This window comes from Scomber japonicus, chromosome 9, assembly GCF_027409825.1.
Source record: "Scomber japonicus isolate fScoJap1 chromosome 9, fScoJap1.pri, whole genome shotgun sequence".
Classification (NCBI taxonomy): Eukaryota; Metazoa; Chordata; class Actinopteri; order Scombriformes; family Scombridae; genus Scomber; species Scomber japonicus.
This window is the reverse complement of record NC_070586.1, coordinates 8,895,408-8,918,072: the sequence shown is the minus strand read 5'-3', so window position 1 is coordinate 8,918,072 and position 22,665 is coordinate 8,895,408. Positions and strand designations below refer to the sequence as shown.

Here is a 22,665-nt window from a genome sequence, read left to right as displayed (position 1 = left end):
TCGGATTAAATCCCCAGGACAAGTTCGTTAAAGTACAATGCGTGGAAAACGCCAAAATCACACATATTTTTCAAAATGGCCGACTTCCTGTTGGAGTGACGTCATGGGCCCCGTAGACTTTTTTGTGCGTCTTTAGATGATAAATCAGTGTACCAAATTTTGTTCATCTATGTCAATCTGGAGGGAGGGGCTCAATTTTATTAATCGTCTACGGGGTGCAGTACCCACATTTGGCCAGCAGTTCCTGTTTAATGGCGAAATGTCAAAATTCCTCACATCACCACGAAGAAACCAAATCCCTAATCAGAAAGTTTTTGATAACTTTTCATCTCCAATGTCTCAAGATGTTTCTGAGTGAATTTGAAGTCGGTCGGATTAAATCCCTAGGACAAGTTCGTTAAAGTACGTGGCGTGGAAAACGCCAAAATCGCACATATTTTTCAAAATGGCCGACTTCCTGTTGGAGTGACGTCATGGGTCCAAGAGACTTTTTGGTGCGTCTTTACACGATACATATGTGTACCAAATTTCGTTTGTCTATGTCAATCTGACTTGAGGGGCTCAATTTTTTTTCAATTTTCAAGGGGGCGCTATTGTATCCAGTAGGTGGCGCTATGGAGCTGACACAGTATTGATGCATAGACGTGTTCAGGGCGGGACCCTCTACATGCGTGATTAATTTGGTGTAGATCGGACGATGTCTGTAGGAGTTATAAGGACTTCCTGTTTAATGGCGAAGGATCGAATGGCGAAGGAAATTGTCAGCGCCGCCACGGCCAAACCGAATCCCTAATCAGAAAGTTTTTGATAACTTTTCATCTCCAATGTCTCAAGATGTTTCTGAGTGAATTTGAAGTCGGTCGGATTAAATCCCTAGGACAAGTTCGTTAAAGTACGAGGTGTGGAAAACGCCAAAATCGCACATATTTTTCAAAATGGCCGACTTCCTGTTGGAGTGACGTCATGGGCCCCAGTGACTTTTTCATGCGTCTGGACATGATACATATACATACCAAGTTTCGTTCATGTACGTCAATCTCTCACACTTTTATATTCAATAGGGGGCGCTATTGAGCCATTTTGCGACGGCCATTTTGGCGGACCATAAAATATCAAATTTTTCGCCGGGTCTGATGTACGTGCAAATTTTCATGAGTTTTGGGGCACGTTTAGGCTGTCAAAAAGGCGTTCGTTTTGTGAGACGAATAATAATTTCTACAGATACAATAGGGCCTTCGCACTGTATAGTGCTTGGGCCCTAATAATCATGGCAAAAACAATAGGGCTTCGCGCTGGTCAGCGCTCGGGCCCTAATAATACATTTGCAGGCCAACACATGTAAAACACCAAAGTAAAAACATCTACTACAGTGTCGCTGCTGCTGCTGCTCTCCTCGGTGCCCAACAGAGGGCGGTATATAAGATTTCAGCTTCTTTTACTGCGCATGCGTCGTCTCGTCAGAAAAAACAAAACACGTCACTTCCTGAGCCGACAGCAGCAGCAGCATCGTCAGAGCAGACAGGTGATCAGAAAAGCGAAACTACTGCAAAAAAACAGTCACTGCTTTTAATGGGATGGCTTGAATCAGTCAGAGACAGTCACATTAAGAGGTGAGCACATTTATAAACCTTTAAATGTTGCGTTAAAAGCAAAAAATAAGCCAAGCGTTAGCATTCATTCATTAATCTGCTGTCATGTCTGTTGGATAACTTGTTGTAAAACCACGTTAGCACGACGTGTTAAATGGCTGCGACGTGTATTATATGCAAAATAAAGCAAAATTAACTACGTGGCATCAAATATAGAGAGATGTGAGAGTTATAGCTGCAAACAGGTTGTTATGTCGACATCTAGATTTAAAGATTTTAATAAGAAAGTTATCGAACTGTCTTTCTAGCTGGACATTAGCTCAATAAAAAGCAGCATATGATGTTTTATATACAAGTTAAAGGAAAAGTTAATCGTTTTTTAAAGTGTGTTTTTAAACAACAGTCAATAATATCCTTTCATAACTTCATTTATTGTGTAAATGAAGGAGGACAAAACTCTACAAGCCTTTAAAAGTTTATCTGAAGCTAATATGAAGCTTCAGTTTTGTCCCAAATGAGTCAAATTAAGTAGATAGCTTTCAACATTACAGTATTTTTTAGTGCCATAGTCTCTCTTTTTGTTACTATACTTCCACCACAGCTCAACATGGAAACACAAAGAGGGAATATGATGCTAAAACAGACTGTAAATGTGTCAGATATCCACTTTATATGACACTTGTGAAAGAGATATGTAATGGAGGCATTATATTTAATAGTTAAAGAATAAACTTGATTTGTATAAAATGACATGGCACATATCAGATAGAATAAACACTGATATATCTGTGACAGGCCAGTATCAGTCAATTATTATTATTATTATTATTATTATTATTATTAAAAATATTATATACCAATTATAATAAGTGAGTAAAGCAACTTCCTACTATGACAAAAGCAGTCAGCAGTTAGTCGAACAGATTTTGATGATGATGATGATGATGATGATGATGATGATGATGGGTAGATTTGGTTTTATTAAAGTTGCTAGCAAAGCAACACAGTATGTTAAATAAGCACCACAGGAATGTCACATGTGTCAAACCGTTGTGTTTAATGATGGAGGAGAGACTGTAAATGTGTCAGATCCATCCATCCATCTTCTTGCCGCTTATCCGGGGTCGGGTCGCGGGGGCAGCAGCCTAAGCAGGGAAGCCCAGACTTCCCTCTCCCCAGCCACTTCGTCCAGCTCTTCCAGGGGGACCCCGAGGCGTTCCCAGGCCAGCCGAGAGACATAGTCTCTCCAGCGTGTCCTGGGTCTTCCCCGGGGTCTCCTACCGGTGGGACGTGCCCTGAACACCTCACCAGGGAGGCGTCCGGGAGGCATCCTGATTAGATGCCCGAACCACCTCATCTGGCTCCTCTCGACGTGGAGGAGCAGCGGGTCTACTCCGAGCTCCCTCCGGATAACTGAGCTTCTCACCCTATCTCTAAGGGAGAGCCCAGCCACCCTACGGAGGAAGCTCATTTCGGCCGCTTGTACCCGCGATCTTGTTCTTTCGGTCACTACCCAAAGCTCATGACCATAGGTGAGGGTAGGAACGAAGATCGACTGGTAAATCGAGAGCTTCGCCTTTCGGCTCAGCTCTCTCTTCACCACGACGGATCTGTGCAGAGTCCGCATTACTGCAGACGCCGCACCGATCCGCCTGTCGATCTCCCGTTCCATCCTTCCCTCACTCGTGAACAAGACCCCGAGGTACTTGAACTCCTCCACTTGAGGCAGAATCTCGTCCCTGACCCGAAGAGTGCACTCCACCCTTTTCCGGTTGAGGACCATGGCCTCGGATTTGGAGGTGCTGATTCTCATCCCGGCCGCTTCACACTCGGCTGCGAACCGATCCAGTGAGAGTTGGAGGTCACGGTCTGATGAAGCCAACAGGACCACATCATCTGCAAAAAGCAGTGACCCAATCCTGAGGTCACCAAACCGGACCCCCTCTACACCCTGGCTGCGCCTAGAAATCCTGTCCATAAAAATTATGAACAGGATCGGTGACAAAGGGCAGCCCTGGCGGAGTCCAACTCTCACTGGAAACAAGTCCGACTTATTGCCGGAAATGCGGACCAAGCTCTGACACCGGTCATACAGGGAACGGACGGCCCTTATCAGGGAGTCCGATACCCCATACTCCCGGAGAACCCCCCACAGGATCCCCCGAGGGACACGGTCGAATGCCTTCTCCAAGTCCACAAAACACATGTGGACTGGTTGGGCAAACTCCCATGCACCCTCAAGGATCCTGTAGAGGGTGTAGAGCTGGTCCACTGTTCCACGGCCCGGACGAAAACCACACTGCTCCTCCTGAATCCGAGATTCGACTATCCGACGGACCCTCCTCTCCAGCACCCCCGAATAGACCTTACCAGGGAGGCTGAGGAGTGTGATTCCCCTGTAATTGGAACACACCCTCCGGTCCCCCTTCTTAAAAAGAGGGACCACCACCCCAGTCTGCCAATCCAGAGGCACTGCCCCCGATGTCCACGCGATGCTGCAGAGTCGTGTCAACCATGACAGCCCCACAGCATCCAGGGCCTTGAGGAACTCGGGGCGGATCTCATCCACCCCCGGGGCCCTGCCACCGAGGAGCTTTTTAACCACCTCGGCGACCTCCACCCCAGAGATAGGAGAGCCCACACCCAAGCCCCCAGGCCCTGCTTCCTTACCAGAAGGCGTGTTGGTGGGATTGAGGAGGTCTTCGAAGTATTCCTTCCACCGATCCACAACGTCCCGAGTCGAGGTCAGCAGCACACCGTCCCCACCGTACACAGTGTTTACGGTGCACTGCTTCCCCCTCCTGAGACGCCGGATGGTGGTCCAGAATCTCTTCGAAGCCGTCCGGAAGTCTTTTTCCATGGCCTCACCGAACTCCTCCCATGTCCGGGTTTTTGCCTCAGAGACCGCCCTAGCTGCATTCCGCTTGGTCTGCCGGTACCTGTCTGCTGCCTCCGGAGTCCTACAAGCCAAAAAGGCCCTATAGGACTCCTTCTTCAGCTTGACGGCATCCCTCACCGCCGGTGTCCACCAGCGGGTTCGGGGATTGCCGCCCCGACAGGCACCGACCACCTTGCGGCCACAGCTCCGGTCAGCCGCCTTGACAATGGAGGCACGGAACATGGCCCACTCGGACTCAATGTCCCCTGCCTCCCCCGGTACATGGTCGAAGCTCTCCCGGAGGTGTGAGTTGAAACTCTCTCTGACAGGAGACTCTGCCAGACGTTCCCAGCAGACCCTCACAATACGTTTGGGCCTGCCAGGTCTGCCCGGCATCCTCCCCCACCATCGGAGCCAACTCACCACCAGGTGGTGATCAGTTGACAGCTCCGCCCCTCTCTTCACCCGAGTGTCCAAGACATGCGGCCGCAAGTCCGACGACACGACTACAAAGTCAATCATCGAACTGCGGCCTAGGGTGTCCTGGTGCCAAGTGCACATATGGACACCCTTATGCTTGAACATGGTGTTCGTTATGGACAATCCGTGACGAGCACAGAAGTCCAATAACAGAACACCACTCGGGTTCAGATCAGGGGGGCCGTTCCTCCCAATCACACCCTTCCAGGTCTCACTGTCGCTACCAACATGGGCGTTGAAGTCCCCCAGCAGAACGAGGGAATCCCCAGGGGGAGTGTTTTCCAGCACCCCCTCCAAGGAGTCCAAAAAGGCTGGATACTCTGAAGTGCTGTTTGGACCATAGGCACAAACAACAGTCAGGATCCGTCCCCCCACCCGAAGGCGGAGGGAGGCCACCCTCTCGTCTACCGGGGTAAACTCCAACATACAGGCACCAAGCCGGGGGGCAATAAGTATTGCCACCCCTGCCCGGCGCCTGACACCAGTGGCAACTCCAGAGTGGACGAGAGTCCAACCCCTCTCAAGGAGACTGGTTCCAGAGCCCTTGCTGTGCGTCGAGGTGAGGCCGACTATATCTAGCCGGAACTTCTCAACCTCACGCACCAGCTCAGGCTCCTTCCCCACCAGAGAGGTGACGTTCCACGTCCCTAGAGCTAGCTTCTGCAGCTGAGGATCGGACCGCCAAGGTCCCCGCCTTCGGCCGCTGCCCAGCTCACATTGCACCCGACCCCTTTGGCCCCTCTCACTGGTGGTGGGTCTGTGGGAGCGGGGTCCCATGTCCCTTTTTCGGGCTATGCCCGGCCGGGCCCCATGGGGGAAGGCCCGGCCACCAAGCGCTCGCCTCCGAGCCCCACCCCCAGGCCTGGCTCCAGGGGGGGGGCCCCGGTGACCCGCGTCCGGGCAAGGGACACGAAAATCCAATTATCTTGCTCGTCATCGGGGTTTTCTGAGCTACCTTTTGTCTGGCCCCTCCCCCCGGACCTGTTTGCCATGGGAGACCCTACCAGGGGCATAAAGCCCCCGACAACTGAGCTCCTGGGGTCATTGGGACACGCAAACCCCTCCACCACGGTAAGGTAGTAGCTCAGGGAGGGGTGTGTCATGTGTGTGTCAGATATCCACGTGATATGACATTTGGGAAAAAAAGATATACATGTAATGGAGAGATGATATTTAATAGTTTAAGAATAAATTTAATTTTTATAAAATGAAATCAGTGTAATGAAACAGAAAAGTATTGACACATATCGGATAGAATAAACACTGATACTGATATATCTGTGACAGGACAGTATCAGACAATTATTATATATTAATTATTATAAGTGAGTAAAGCAACTTCCTACTATGACAAAAGCAGCCAGCAGTTAGTCGAACAGATTTTGATGATGATGATGATGATGATGATGGGTAGATTTGGTTTTTATTAAAGATGCTAGCAAATTATGTTAAATAAGCACCACAGGAATGTGAGATGTGTCAGACAGCTGGGTTTAATGATGTCAGATGTCAGATATCCACTTGATATGACATTTGTGAAAAAGATATACATGATGTAATGGAGGCATTATATTTAATAGTTTAAGAATAAACTTTTTAAAATGACATATTGGATAGAATAAACACTGATACTGATATATCTGATATATATGTGTCACGGGCCAGTATCAGTCTATTATTATTATTATTATTATTATTATATATTAATTATTATAAGTGAGTAAAGCAACTTCCTACTATGACAAAAGATGATGATGTTGGATAGATTTGGTTATATTAAAGTTGCTAGCAAAGCAACACAGTATGTTAAATAAGCACCACAGGAATGTCACATGTGTCAGACCGCTGTGTTTAACTATATATGTTAAAAATGTTACAGTTACGGCTGAAAATGACGACAGAAATAAACAAATTAGCTGATCTCCACATTTCAAATCACCTTCCAGTAATCTACCCAGAAGTGTCTGTTGTTGCCAGTGTGACCTCACAGTGATTCGGTCTATTTTTAATGGGGTTTTTTTTTTTTAAATCAATTTGTCAGAAATAACTTGAGACGGAGACGCCATGGCCTGTGCTCGAGTGCCACTGGATGAGCAGCAGGTGACTGAGCCTGGTCTGCTGGGGAAAGACCGTACACTGCCTGCACTGGTGAGTCTCTCCTCCTCTTCCTCTTCCTCCTCTTCCTCCTCTTCATCATCATATATCCTGAGTTACAACCAGTTTATTAAAATCCAATTTTTTTTTACACCCTAGCACCCAGAGAGGAAGGAGGAGCGATACTTTGTGCCTTATAAACCTCTACCAGAAGACAGCTCTGCCGCTAAGGTGGAGGAGTTTTTGGAAAACACCAGATTCATCACGGAGGATCTGGAGTGGCTGCTCGCTCTGCCTCACGATAAGTTTTGGTGTCAGGTGAGAGACGGACGGACGGTCGGACGCTGAGCTACTTTTTTGTGATTGTCTAATTCTTCCTGTCTGTCTGTTTGGCCAGTTAACTGAGATAATTCATCTAAATGGAGTGATTCATTCTTGTTTACTGTGGACAAAATAAATTGTATTGTTTTGTATTCTAGTTGTATGATTTGTGGTGTATAAAAATATTCAACATTTATCAATAGATAAATGACTTTTGAACACTGGCAATAAATCATGTGCTCGTCCCACCAGGTGGTTTTTGACGAGTCCCTGCAGAGGTGTTTGGACTCGTACCTGCATCATGCTCCTCGTGGCCTTGACATCGCCGCCTCGCCCTCGTCTCCGGCCGTGGCTGAGATGCAGCGCTCCGTTCACAGGATGGTGTTTCTGACTTTCCTCAGGATGGCCACGCACAAAGAATCAAAGGTAGGAGGAGGAGGAGGAACCAGATATCAGTCCAGTGAAGCTCCAAATGTCTTCTTAGAGGAGGCGGATGCTTTGGATTTATCTGTATTTACCACTAATATTTTTTTATTCTATTTTATTGTATTTTTTATTTTGTAAAAATGTTTTATTATTATTATTATTATTATTATTATTATTATCATATGTTTTATCAGATTTTATTCATCTGATTCTTTTGTCTCTTAATCTCTTTTTAAACCAAGTTTTAATCTAATTTATTAACTTTTATTAAACTTCATATCTTTAATTTCATTTTACTTTTCTTTTTTCTTGTTGAATCTATTTTAACCTAGTTTTTTTTACTAAGTGTTTATAAACCTTTTCTCTTATTTTTATTTATTTATTTATTTAATTATAATTTTCTAAATATCCTTATTTTCTCTGTCTTTTAATTTGTTTTTTGCTTTTGCTCGCCCATCATTTTTTTCCCTCTTACCTAGTTTATTTTACTCTTTTCTCTTGTCTTTTAAATTACTACTATATAAAATACAGTTTGATTAATTGATTAATTAATTGATAGATATAGATGATCACCTGTTGCATTGTGTGTGTGTTTCTCTTCCTGCAGGAGAACTTCATCACCCCGGTTGTGTTTGGAGAAATTATCTACGACAACTTTCTTTTCGACATTCCCAAAATCTTGGATCTTTGTATGTTATTTGGAAAAGGCAACAACCAGCTGCTGCATAAGATGATAGGTGAGCTGCTCCTTTAAATCTCATCGACAGTTCTTGTCTCTGTATTTTACTGTGATGGGAAATGTTTCGGTTAGGGTTCAAATATGACGATAAAACTTTACTGTTAACTTTATTTTATTTACTTCCTTTTTTTAGAGAACATCTTTACGCAGCAGCCGTCCTACTATAACGACTTGGATGAGACGGTTCCCACTGTGTTAGAGGTGAGAGTCTGAAAATACAGCTGTGTGTTTCTGTGAAGGTGAAATAAAGTGTTAGTTAAAAAACTCTTTACTTATGCTCTTATACTCTTTAAATGTGATGAACACACATTTATTTAATCTGGCTTTTAATTATTGTAATTTTAATTTATTTTTACTAAAAACTGAAACCTTCATATATAGTATATATTCAATTTACTTTCATATTAAGTCATAAAGAAAAACAGCAAATCGCCATATTTTTCTCTCTCTCTCTCTCTCTCTCTCTCTCTCTCTCTCTCTCTCTCTCTCTCTCTCTCTCTCTCTCTCTCTCTCTCTCTCTCTCTCTCTCTCTCTCTCTCTCTCTCTCTCTCTCTCTCTCCTCCAGGTGTTCGACACCATCCTGGGCAGGTGCGGTCTCCAGTGTGAAGGAGCCGTTGCCATGGAGCCGATGAAGCTTAACGCACACAAACAGCTCACTGCCATGACCATGAGCCAGCAGGTCGGACATATAAACACATTAATCACCATCAAACCATCACCATATGTGATACTAATATATAATGTTTACTGTAGTACTAAATGTGATTCCAATAACATATAAAATATGAATATAAAGCAGCAGATTCTGATACTTAATTTGTGAAATAAAGTGGATTTTGATCAATTCTTTTTATGAGCAAATAATCAATTTAGTCATTTTTTATAGCAAATAATAATAATGGGTCATTAATAATAATAAACAGAATATTTTGTAGGTTTTGGACTCTTGATCAGGTTAAATAAGATATTTGAAGATGTCACCATGAGGTTTTACAAATTATAACAAGCAATCAAAGTGATTCATGAGCAGATTAATGAATAATTATGAAAATAAGTGCTAGTTTCAGCCCTAATTTGCCTTGAGATAACTTTAATTGTGATTTGGTGCTTATATAAATGAAGATAAATTGATTTATTGATTATAAAACAGCCTAAATTGACTATTCAGCTTCCACAGAGTGTGATATATCATCTTCACGTCATTTATAACATGTGTTTGTGTTGTTTTTTGTTGTTATAGGAACTTGTAGATATTATTTTGTACCTGTGTGACTCGACCACCACCATTCATGCCTTCCTGGACATCTTCCCTGCCGCCTGCTCCAGCTTCCACTCCCACAGCTTCCTCGACAGGTACGCAGATAACTTCACTCCCATTTAACATCGCATCACAGCTCTCATCCAGCTTGGTAATTTTAATTTCTCTCTCTCTCTGCCGGCAGATTGACCTCGTTTTATGAGACCGCTGTGCCTGACCTCGAGAAAGTCTTGAGGAAGAGAAACTTTGATGATAAAGGGTGAGTTTCTGTCTCAGGGATTTAAATACAGGATGAAGCCCCAGTTAGCTGCTTTAACCCTCCTGTTGTCCTCGAGTCAAGGAACTCGAACTTCCTTTATTCTCTTTTACTTATTTATTTACTTATTTTTATCATCCTTATTTTCTCTTGTCTTATAATTTGTATGAAAGGTGCAATATAAAGAAAGAAGAGGATGAAGCCTCAGTTCGCTGGTTGAATGTATGAATAATATTTTCATAACTCTCTCTCTTTCAGTCTTCAGGATGACGTGTGGAAGCGGTTATCTCACTCCTGTAGGAAGATGGTGGAGACGGCTCACCTGGTGCTGCATCACACCTGCCTGCAGCCAATCCTGGAGGGGTGAGACGTCCCAACGCTCGTTATAAAGCAAGATCACATTCAGTTCATTTATTCTATAAATATTTATATTTATGTAATAATGCTGCTGCTGTTTGTCACCCTGCAGCGGAGAAAACATGCAATCGTTTGCCGAGGAGCTGCTTCAACATTTCACATCTTTTTTACCAGAGAAGAGGTAAGAGAAAAAGTTTATACATCAAAAGGTTATATTATAATTATAGCAAATATTCTACAGTTTGAGTCTTTAAGGTGAATTTTATTAACCCTCCTGTTGTCCTTGAGTCAAGGAAGGAAAGGAGGGAGGAAGGATGGAGGAAAGGAGGGAGGGAGGATTGAAGGGAAGGGAGGGAGAGAGGAAGGAAGGGAAGGGAGGCAGGGAGGGAGAGAGGAAGGAAAGGATGGAAAGGAGGAAGAAGGAAGGAAAGGAGGAAGAAGGAGGGAAGGGAGGAAGGAAGGAAAGGAAAGAAGGAAGGAAGGAAGAAGGAAAGAAGGGAGGAAGGAAAGGAAGGAAGGTAAGTAGGAGGGAGGAAATAAGGGAGGGAGGGAGGAAAGGAAGGAAAGAAGGTAGGTAGGTAAGTAGGAGGTAGGAAAGAAGGGAAGGAAAGAAGGAAGGAAGGAAAGAAGGAACAGTCAAAACACTGATAGAAGTAAAATAAAATGATAGAAAGAGAAGTTTTCTGTAATTTGTGCGTTTTTTTTGTTTTTTTTAGGTTCTTGTCAGATTACGACGAGCAGTTTCCCATCGCAGACGACATCAGCCTCCTACAGCAGGCGCTCCCCATCATGTATCCTCAACATTAAACTTTAATTATTATATACATCTACTCACTGATGTAAAGACATATTTCAGAGTGAACGAAAAGACAAAACAAAAATAAAATGAAATAAAAAGTTTAATAATAACTGGACTAAAACTAACATGAGTAGAATCTATAAGATGATTAAATTTATGGAATCCTCCTCCCTTCCTCCTTTCCTTCCTTCCCTCCTTCCTTCCTTCCTCCCTCCTTTCCTTCCTTCTTTCTCCCTTTCTTCCCTCCTTCTTCCTCCCTTCCTCCTTTCCTTCCTTCTTCCTCCCTCCCTCCTTTCCTTCCTTCTTCCTCCCTTCCTTCTTCCTCCCTCCTTTCCTTCCTTCCTTCTTCCTTCCTTCCTTCTACCTCCCTCCCTCCTTTCCTTCCTTCTTCCTCCCTTCCTTCCTTCTTCCTCCCTCCCTCCCTCCTTTCCTTCCTTCTTCCTCCCTTCCTTCTTCCTCCCTTCCTTCCTTCCTTTCTTCCTCCCTCCTTTCCTTCCTTCCTCCCTTAGGGTTAATGAGAGCTACAGCTTGAAAATTAAGTGAGTATTTAATTTGGTTCCTTCCTTAACCGTCCGTTCCCTCCAGCGATGAGACCAGGACGTCCTACCTGCTGGAGGGGGTCCAGAGCGCCTGGGACAGCGTGGGCCGACGGAAACCTCAGAGCCAGAATCAGCTGAGGCCGTCCTCGGCGTTTGATGGAGCAGCGGGCGGTGCTTCTGCCGCTTCCTCTTCAGCCGGTTTTCATGAAGTCCGACAACCAGCAGAAGGAGGGGAGAGCCTGAGGGGGGCGGAGGCCATGCTGGATGCCCCCCGAAAAGGAAATAATGTGAGTTCATTTATCATATATTGGTTATTTAACAGGTTATCAGTCATGTATGAGCTAAACTTCTCTTTAAAGATGCAATAATTAGGTTACGTTACAGGACAGCTTTTATTCTGAAATAAATACTCCAAAAACTTCCTGTTATAACTGCAACAACAATTTTGAGTGTACTATTAAAGGGAATCGTGTAATATTGATGGCAGTGAGTGTAATGTCTTATGTGTTTTTAGTTTTAATTACTCTTATTTTATTCTTTTACAAGCACCTTCTTCCTTTCTTTTTTTAACCTATGATACAATAAGGGTTGCTTTCAATTTTGTTGTACATGTACGACAATAAAGACTATTTTAAAACTATTAAACTATTAAAACTATTTTAATAAGCAATTTTAGTCAGTTTTGAAAGAATTAAATGTCCAAATTCTCCGATTCTAGCTTCTTAAATATGAATGTTTTCTAGTTTCCCACATCCTCTATGACGACAATAACTTCATTGGTTTATTTGCACATTAGTAAAATAAAAGTAATTTTTTAAAAAAGTGCATGTGCAGGGAAGGTGAGGTAGAGAAACACACTCTGGGCTTATCTTAAAACACTCACCTATAAGAGATAAAACACAATCAATTAATGGAAATAATATTCAAAAGATGAATAATATAATTAGAATAAAATTATATAGTGAATGAGTGAATAAAGGAGTGATTTCAGACACAGACACAGACATGGACTCTAAACCCCAAACCCAATACTCAAAATTGGTCGCTGAGTTTCCTGTACCATAATCTATTCAATAAAGGTTGATCCGGTTTTTAATGCACTGGATGTAAATATTATAATACAATGTCTATAAAATGATGTATAAGAATAAATTGTACTGGATTGCAAAGTAGCTACAAAACCTCGAAATAAATCAAATAAACATGCAGAAAGCTTAGAAATAAGAAAATAAGGTTTGTGTGTGTGTGTGTGTGTGTGTGTGTGTGTGTGTGTGTCTGTGTCTGTGTCTGTGTGTCTGTGTGTGTGTTATTTTTAGGGAGCGGTGTGTGATGTGAGCGAGGCGGAGCTGGAGTCTCTGCTGTCGTGTATCAGAGACCTGCTGCCTGATTTAGGCGAAGGCTTCCTGATGGCCTGTCTGCAGGAGTACAACTACAACTCAGAGCTGGTCATCAACAACATCCTGGAGGACCGTCTGGCCCCAAACCTGGACAAACTGGACCGAGCCATGCCGAGGTAACGTCACACACTCATACCATGATCTGGGATGGTTAAATAGAAAGGTTGTGGATGTTACTGCTCTGATGTTTAGGATGATTTTTGACTCCTCTGTTCCTCTGTTCCTCTCAGGCCGGTGAAGGAGGAGCTTCCAGACCTTCTGGGAACCAGATCCAACGTGTTTGACGATGACGAGTTTGACGTCTTCCGCAGGGATCAGGTGGACATGTCTCGCATCTGGAAGGGCAGGAGGTAAAAGCACATCATAGACACCCACTGATTTAGTTTAAAAAGATAATTTAAAAGATCTGGACTGATTTAAACTAATCTTCTAGAGACAAAATTTAGTTTTTACTTGATTTATGTGCTTCAAAAATCCTGCTTAATTAAAGCCAAGTCAGCCATGCTCCCAATATAAACTCATATTTACCAGATGGACTCCTTTTTTATATTCTTAGAGTTGCTCAAACTTAATGATTTTAAAGAAACTGATTTTCTAGGTGCAAAATGTAGGTTTTACTTGATTTATGTGCTTTGAAAATCCTGTTTAAACTGCTCCATTAAAGCCAAGTGAGAATTGGCTGTCCCTCTCTGTGATGCTAAAATCTATATAATAACAATTTCCAGCTCACATTTTAATATTTATCATATGAGACTGTTCGGTATAGTATATATATTAAAATATAATACATTGAATTTCTTTGATTCCAGCTTCTTAAATGTGAATATTTTCTGGTTTTGCTTGTTTTCTATGAGAATAAACAGAATATTTTAGGATTGGTGGGCTCCTTAGGCTTTACAAAACAGTAGTTGACCAAACCATTTTCTAATATTTAATGGACAAATGAGTTTGACGTCTTTCCACATCTGGAAAAACATCCGAGACGCTCACTGATCAGAGTTTAAAAACATCTGGAGTCCTTTTTTATATTCTTACAGTTGCACAAACTTACTAATAATTTAAAGAAACTGATTTTCTAGTGACAAAAACAAGGTTTACCTGATTAATACACTTACAAATCTTGCTTAATCTGCTCCATTAAAGCAAAACATTCCTCCAAAAATTCAGATTTAAATCTAACTAACAATTTCCACCTCATATTTTAATATTTTATCAGATGACACGGTGTCAGTTGAAGTGTAATCCTTGTTTTTTTTCTCTCTCCTGCAGGAAAGGTGAGAACGCTCGAGAGATGCTGGACGACAAGCAGCACATAGCGGAGCAGAAGGCTCGTTACCATGCCTACGAGACGGTGGTGGACGAGATCGAAGTCCAGCCCGGCGAAAGCGCTGCCAGCTACGGCCTGGACGACTACGACGACGAGTACGACGACACCTACGACATGAACCAGGTGGGAGCCAACGACCTGGACGGAGACAGTCTGCTCAACAGAAGGTAAATCAGCTGTTCAGTGAAGCTACGTTAAATTTAGTCTTGTGGAGGCGTTTCATATTCAATGTTCTTCTTTCATATTCACCTCTCATATGTGTGTGTGTCTGCAGGCCTTTTACAGTCCCTCAGGTTTTAAGAAAAGTAAACAAACACGAGGAAGTGGAGGAGGGTGAAGACGAGGACGAGGAAGAAGAAAGTATACCGGTACTGAAATCACTTCTTATTCCTAAACATCAAATTCAACCATTTCAGATTTTTTTTTTTTGCTGCATATTAACTTGAAGTTTATTCCAGTCTGATATCTTCTTCTCTTCTTGTTTCTGTACCTCAGAACAACGTGAACAGAGACCAGTTTGTGCAGGACCCGGCTCTGCTGAGGGAGAGGGCTGAAGCCAGAAGAGCTGCCATGCAGCAAAGAAAAGGGTAAAGATCATCCTCACTATCAACTCAGTTTCTCTTCTGAACTTTGTCTGAAATGAAAGCAGTGGGAGAAGTTTGCCCAGTGGCTCAATCCACACCTCTGTTGACCATCCTCCTTCCTTCATCTTTCTCTCTTCCAGCTTCCGACCGGAGCGAACCAGCAACGTGACCGGCCGCCCTAAAGGCCAGGGTCAGACGACGGAGACCTTCCTGGACCGACGCAAGAAAGAAGCCAACAAGAGCCGCGGTGCGAACCACAACCGCCGCAACATGGCCGACCGCAAGAGGAACAAAGGCATGATCCCCTCCTGACCTGCGTGACGGACCCCCCCCCCAAACCCACTGCTGCTTCAACCTGACTGGCCGGTACGAGGGAGAGAGAGAAAGGAGTGAAGGTTCATTGTTGTAGATCCGAAAGGAAAAAGCCGCCGCAGGTTTTGGTGACGAGAAGCGTTCTAGTTTGACGGACTATATTTGGAAAAATCAACATTTCAGCTCTTTTTCTTTTTCTTTTTTTTTCTTTTGGTGGTGAGAAGTTGCAAAGTTGCAGCTTTATGGACAATTTAAGACACTTGAAACATCTGCTTTTAATATTTGAGCCTTGAAGGATTTTCTCAGTTCTTCAGTTTAACTCAAAAATAATTTTCTTTTTCTAGTTTATTGGAGAAAAAAAGAAAAACCAACATCAACCAAAGTTCAGAGTGAAGCAGAGACTGAGGACAAAGAATTATAACACCTTTCTTTTCTTTTCTTTTGCCAAGTAACAAATCAGTTTATTGTTATTATTATTAAGATCCAGAGTGATTTCATACATTTCTTTGACATCATCATCATCATCATCATCATCATCATCATCAGATAAAACAACATAGGAATAAGAGGAAGAAAATATCCAAGTGTGTTTTTTCTTTTTTTCTTTTTTTTGGAGAAACTGGTTCCTTAATGTAGCTGGAAGAACAATTTACTGACCTGGTGATCAAGTCTGGACGTCAGCGAGTCTTTAAAAAAAAAAAGCTGCTCGTACGTTAACGTTTGAGTGCATGCACGTGATGTCATCATCATCCACCCACACACACACACGTGTTCACGCCACTGTCGTCCAGTGTTCGCAAAAAAAAAAGAAACCAACAATAAATTAAAAAAAAACACAAAAGTCGTCTAGCTCATGAAATCAGCTGTGTGATCATCTCATTATGAAGCTTTTGTGTTTTTTTGTTTTTTTTCCTCCTACACGTCGCCATGGATACACACTGTTTTCTATCGGAGCATTTTGTAACAAACAAAAACTAAAGAAGCACACGATGTAATAGCTTTTTTTTTTTTTTTCTTTGTTGGAGTTGACATTGCAAAAAGAAAAAGAAGAGAAAAAGAAAAGAAACCAACATTAAATAAATACATTAATACTTTGTTTTTGACATCCTTCGAGTTTGAGTCGTCACTGATTTAAAAAAAACAAAAAAACAAAAAAACACTTTTATATAAAATTTGATTTATTTTATTTCCTTAAATGTGTTCGAGCTGCACGTTCAGATTTGACTTGAATCATTATTTTCTGATATTTGAGATTATTTTTTTTTTTTTTTACTGAATTCGAACATTTGACAAAAAAAGGGCTGCAAAATTGACCCAGTCTGGATTGATTGTTTTATAAAGTATAAATTATAAATTATCACCCAATTCTGTGTTTAGCCAACTTCATTTCAACCTATCACCACAGAGGTTCTTTACACATACTCTTTGGAAATTATAGTCATTTAAACTTTTATATTAAATACCTTTTAATAGCTTATCTTTAAGCAGGATCAGTTCATTGTAGGTTTGGTTCTGCACATATATAATAAGAAAAATATAGAAAAACTGCAGCCTTATCTTCTCCTTTAACTCCGTCTATCTTTCTAAATGTGAGGAATTTTCTATATTTTTTTCTTACTGCCATAAAATCTCATGTTCAGAGTCAAACCAGCGATGAACTGATCTACTTAGAAGTGCAGTAGATCTCCGTGGGTGTCCAAAAAAAACCTATGTAACCATGAAAATATTAATAATGGTAAATATGATCGCTGTTATTAGTCTTAGGAGCCATGATTTCTAAACCAACTAAATGTGTTAATCTCTTAATAATGAAGGATTTTGTCGCCCAGTGCAGCATTGTGGCTCATTCATTTGTTTTTTTTTTTATATTTTTGGATAACAACGGAGGTCTACTGTAATATCCTTAAGCAGGATTTGCTCATTGTTTTATTGGTTCTGCACATATATAAATAAGAAACATATAAAACATTATCAGCTTGCACCTTTAACTTCTTCCTTCTTCCTAAATGTGAGCGTTGACCTTTTTAAACTCTACCAGCCTACATGTGTTTAACATCTGATGAGCTCCTGTAACAGACAAACCTCTGATGCTAAAGTATCATTGAACAAGTATGGATGTGGATGTGTGGACGACGGCATATTAGGGCCATATACTGTATGTTAAAAAAAAAAAAAATTGACCTGGGGGGGGGGGGGGGGTAATGACAAGAGGCAGCTACCTTATTGGTGTAGCCATAGACATATATACGGATATATGTCTATGGGTGTAGCACGATCACGTGTCGAGCCGTGGCACCACTCGCGACCAAAATGTTATTACGCTCTGAAGAAAGTAGTTCTGTGTAAAACTACACTACGCTAGGATAATCGACTGGAATTTCAGCGACAAACTTTTTTTGGTAGCTTAGCAACGCTCGTTCTTTTTTATGAACTAAAGACAGTGTAGATGCACGGCTGAGGAGTGGAATTCATTTACTAAAAGACTTTTCGTGATTCACCTTGTTGCCTGTAATGTAATATTTTGAGGGGGAAAAAAACGAATTTCTGAGATTAAAGTCCTGCATTTACGAGACAGAAACTTAGATATTCTCAGACATTATAAAGTCACAAATGTGCAAGAAAAAAACTATAAAAAATATTCTGCAAGAAGTCAAATATACTCACGTCGCTTATCGTGCTTTACGTCTGCCGTGGAAGAACTGATCTAATTGTACTTTTCAGTTGGGTTTAACAATAATGAGATACTTGTTATCTTAGCTCAGAATCACCTTAACATCCTAAACATCTGGACTAAGACGTTGTATTTCTCATAATTTGTGAATTTATTTCTTTCACATTTGTGATTTTATAATGTCTGAGAATATCTGAGTTTTTCTCTCGTAAATGTAGGACTTTAATCTCAGAAATTCTGAGGGGTTTTTTTCTCAAAAATGTTTCTCCTCCAAGTCAGTTTTAAAAATTTTTTTTACATAGTAAGTTTAAAAAATATTTATCATAAATTTACGACTTTAATCTCAGAAATTCTTTTATATAAATTATCCCCCCTCCTCCAGGACATTATTGTTTTTTCTTAAACATATATGTGGCCCTAAAATGCCGCCGTAGTATGTGTGTTTGTGTGTGTAAGTGTTTTTTGGGGGGGGGTTCCATCACTCTGCAGTGAAGTCATAATAAGGCATGTTTGACACGAGTGCAAACACCGACTCTGGACTACGACTAACGAGAACACACCTCTACACCTCACATTTAAAAACTGCGTTAAGTTTCAAACACAAGATGAAATCAGTCACGGTTTAAACTCTTTAGTCAACGTTGTGTAAGTTGGTTATTGACATCATCATTTTGGACCGAGAAGTGAACCTGAACACACCGAAGCTGTAACACACACAACCTCACTGCTGTAAGATCACACACACACACACACGAGAATATTTCCACGATTGTACAGTAACATGATCCCAGGAAGAAGTTCTGCTCACACACACACACACACACACACACACACACACACACACACACACACAACAGTACTGCTAAAGTAGTTCATAGTATTGTGTTTTAAACTACCACCTTTAATGTCAGTTAAACCTCCGTCTGTGTCCAACAACCCCACGAAGAGGTCAAAGGTCACGATCATCCCTGGACTGGCTCTTTAATAAAAAAAAGTCCCAAGTCGTCGCCTCGGTCAGTCAGCTGCTGTGAGAAGTTTTTTTTTTTTTAAATTTTTGCTCCCACAATCCATCGCTGGAGTGAGGAAGCGACGAGGTCAGAGAGAAAGAATAAAAGGGCTACTGGAGTGTCACAGAAGACGAGAGGTGAGTCCCAGAGGTGAGGCGGCCGTTAACTGTCCTTACAGACGCTGCCTGAGGAGGAGAGGAAGAGAAAGAGACTTTAATCCAGAGCTGAAACGATCAATGATCAGTTAGATATTAGTTCAGTCACAGAAATGATTGATGTTCATTTTATTGTCATATTTAAAACTTTCTTTGCTCCCTCCTCCTCCCATACTTCTTTCTTCATTTCCTTCCATCCTTCCTTGCTTGCTTCCTCCTTTCCTTCCTTCTCTACTTACTTCCTTCCTCTTTTCCTACCTCCCTCCCTCCTTACTCCCTTCCTTTTTTCCTCCTTAATCATTTCCTTCCTTCCTTCCTTCCTTTTTTCCTCCTTAATCATTTCCTTCCTTCCTCGCTGCCTCCCTCCCTCCTTACTCCTTTCCTTCCTTCCTTGCTTACTTCCTTCCTTTTTTCCTCCTTAATCATTTCCTTCCTTCCTCGCTCCCTCCCTCCCTCCTTACTCCTTTCCTTTCCTTTCCTTCCTTCCTTCCTTCCTTCCTTCCTTCCTTCCTTCCTTCCTTCCTTCCTTCCTACCTTCCTTCCTTCCTACCTTCCTTCCTTCCTCCCTTCCTTCCTTCCTTCCTCATCCCTCCCTCCTGTCCTTCCTTGACCTGAGGACAACAGGAGGGTTAAGTAGTGATAATAAATCCAGACTTCCTGCCACAGTGTTGTGTGAGTGTTGTGTAGCTCACTGAGGATGCTGCGTTTGCAGAGCGGACATGTGTGCTGCAGCAGCAGCCAGGGATCCACACAGTCTCTGTGGTATTCATGGAGGCACGGCAGCACCCGCAGACACTGAGGGACAGAAACACCCAACATTTAACTCACTGATCAATAAACTGGGGTTAGGGTCTCACATGGATCTGAGACAGAGCTGCAACTATTGGTCAATTAAACCATTAAATAGCTGGTCAACAAAAAAAACTTTAACTACTTTACTTACTGGGAGTGTTGGGAGTAATGGGAGTGTTGGGAATACTGGGAGTGTTGGAAGTAATGGGAGTGTTGAGAGTAATGGGAGTGTTGAGAGTAATGGGAGTGTTGGGAGTACTGGGAGTGTTGGAAGTAATGGGAGTGTTGAGAGTAATGGGAGTGTTGGGAGTACTGGGAGTGTTGGAAGTAATGGGAGTGTTGAGAGTAATGGGAGTGTTGAGAGTAATGGGAGTGTTGGAAGTAATGGGAGTGTTGAGAGTAATGGGAGTGTTGGGAGTACTGGGAGTGTTGAGAGTAATGGGAGTGTTGAGAGTAATGGGAGTGTTGAGAGTAATGGGAGTGTTGAGAGTGTTGGGAATGTTGGGAATACTGGGAGTAATGGGAGTGTTGGGAGTGTTGGGAGTAATGGGAGTGTTGGTAATACTGGGAGTAATGGGAGTGTTGGGAGTAATGGGAGTACTGGGAGTACTGGGAGACCTGGTTGTTGTTGAACGGCTCCAGACAGACGGCGCAGTTGTCGGTCTCTACCGGCTGGGACGGATCGCACCACGGTTTGGGCTGCCGGTAGGTTTTGGTCTTCAGAGACGACATCGTCTTCAGAACGTCCTGTTTAGGAAGCAACTGAAGGACACCACGACACAGACAGCACGACATCACCGGTGTAAAAACATCAAGTAGGATTTTAAATAATCGCTGGTTAGTTTTATTGTTTGTGGGGTAAAATAGAAAATCAAGCTGCTGAGAGGATGTAATATGAGTCTGTCCTGATCTAAAGAGAACATAAAGACACTGAGATGTACAGTTCATAAACTTCTGGAAAATGTATGAATGTATTAATAACGTACAAAAACCCTCCTGTTGTCCTCAAGTTAAGAAAGGAAGGACGGAGGAAATAAGGAAGGGAGGAAGGGAAGAAGGGAAGAAGAAGGAAGGAAAGGAGGGAGGAAGGAAGGAGGGAAGGAAGGAAGGGAGGAAAGTAAAGAAGGAAGGGAGGAAAGATGGAGGAAATAAGGAAGGAAGTAAGGAGGGAGGGAAGGAAGGAAGGGAGGAAAGGAAAGAAGGAAGGAAGGACGGAGGGAGGGAGGGAGGGAGGGAGGAAGGAAAGATGGAGGAAATAAGGAAGGAAGGATGGAAGGAAGGAGGGAGGGAGAAAAAAAGAGGAAGGGAGGAAGGAAGGAAATAAGGACAGAAAGAAGGAAGGAAGAAGGGAGAAAGGAAAAGAGGAAGGAAAGAAGGACAGAGGAAGGAAGGAAAGAAGGGAGGAAAGATTCAAAACACATGTAATCTCTGACCAAAACCAACACAACAGAAGGAACAGCGTTAGTTATGAGCGGAGTACCTCTAAGTCGTCGTTCAGCTGGTGGTCCTGGTACTGCCAGCGGGCCTGGACGATGACTCCGGTGCTGAGGATCAGAGCCACGAGGAGGACCGTGTCCCACAGCTGCTGGAGGTACTTCTACAGAGAGAGAGAGAGAGAGAGAGAGAGAGAGAGAGAGAGAGAGAGAGAGAGAGAGAGAGAGAGTGTGAGAGAGAGATAGAGAGAGAGGGAGGGAGAGAGAGAGAGAGAGAGAGAGAGAGAGAGAGAGAGAGAGAGAGAGAGAGAGAGAGAGGGAGGGAGGGAGAGAGAGAGAGAGAGAGAGAGAGAGAGAGAGAGAGAGAGAGAGAGAGAGATAGAGAGAGAGGGAGGGAGAGAGAGAGAGAGAGAGAGAGGAGCAACGTTTAATATCTGCTGACTTCACATTTACTAAAAAACCACAATCTGTTTGACAGGAAGTTATTCTAGTAGTAGACAGGAAGTAAGAAAGGGAAAGCTGCTGATTTAAATGGTTGTAAAAACATTAAATCAGATTAAACTGTATTTCTGCTGCAGATGTTTTTTATGACCTGATTATAACCTAGACTTTTATATTATTGTCTTATTAATAAAGTTTTGACCATGCAAAGATCTGACTTGGATCGAAACATTGTGTATTTCAATTAAAACTGTGGCTTTGTTGTAAGTGTTTTGTATTTTCTATTTAGATATATATATATATATATATATATATATATATATATATATATCTGGATAAATTGATAATTTCTTTATCAAAACTATAAAATATCCTAGCTGCACTTCTTTTAAAATGTTGTATTTGACTTGATTTTAAATATCCTATTTATTCTGGTTTATGTACCATTTTAAAATTAGTACTATTTTTATTTTCTATCTTATATTACATTAATGTTTGGGGTTTTTTAAACATTGCTTTATGCTCCTTTTAGCCCATTTTAATATGAAATACTTGATGTATGTAATTCATTTTGTTGTGTTAAGCACTTTAAGCTGCATTTCTTGTATGAAACGGTGCTGTAAAAATACATTTATTATAATTATTAAATATAATGAATGATTTGTCTTAAAGCTGCAGCAATTAAAGTTAATAGATTTTTATTTATTTAGCAGGATTCTTAAAAATCTGGCCCTAAAGACAAAAGGATGATTTTTGATTATTAGAGAATCTTAGTATCCTCTAATCTTTATATATTTTAAATAAAATGTC

General features: G+C 42.0%; 2 protein-coding genes across 2 annotated transcripts in view; one reads left to right on the top strand and one right to left on the bottom strand.

Annotated features, from left to right (window-relative positions):
- Positions 1-1,501: 1,501 nt before the first annotated feature.
- On the top strand, positions 1,502-17,478 carry ascc2 (activating signal cointegrator 1 complex subunit 2). The gene is made up of 19 exons (XM_053324944.1): positions 1,502-1,610; positions 6,989-7,095; positions 7,201-7,359; positions 7,615-7,788; positions 8,396-8,525; positions 8,661-8,728; positions 9,093-9,206; positions 9,768-9,880; positions 9,970-10,044; positions 10,300-10,404; positions 10,511-10,579; positions 11,115-11,189; positions 11,783-12,023; positions 13,053-13,249; positions 13,364-13,483; positions 14,403-14,627; positions 14,735-14,828; positions 14,956-15,047; positions 15,185-17,478. Exons 2-19 carry the CDS (start codon positions 7,012-7,014, stop codon positions 15,354-15,356), a joined length of 2,307 nt encoding a protein of 768 aa, XP_053180919.1. The 5' UTR covers positions 1,502-1,610; positions 6,989-7,011; the 3' UTR covers positions 15,357-17,478.
- Positions 17,479-18,950: 1,472 nt separating this feature from the next.
- The window catches only part of rnf215 (ring finger protein 215), an 8,984-nt gene continuing 5,269 nt past the window's right edge, over positions 18,951-22,665 (bottom strand). The window contains exons 7-10 of the mRNA XM_053324963.1: positions 21,462-21,578; positions 20,600-20,743; positions 19,882-19,984; positions 18,951-19,219 (exon numbers count right to left, since the gene is read on the bottom strand). Of these exons, the coding sequence (XP_053180938.1) occupies positions 19,197-19,219; positions 19,882-19,984; positions 20,600-20,743; positions 21,462-21,578 (387 nt within the window). The 3' untranslated portion in view covers positions 18,951-19,196. The remainder of the gene's footprint in view (positions 19,220-19,881; positions 19,985-20,599; positions 20,744-21,461; positions 21,579-22,665) is intronic.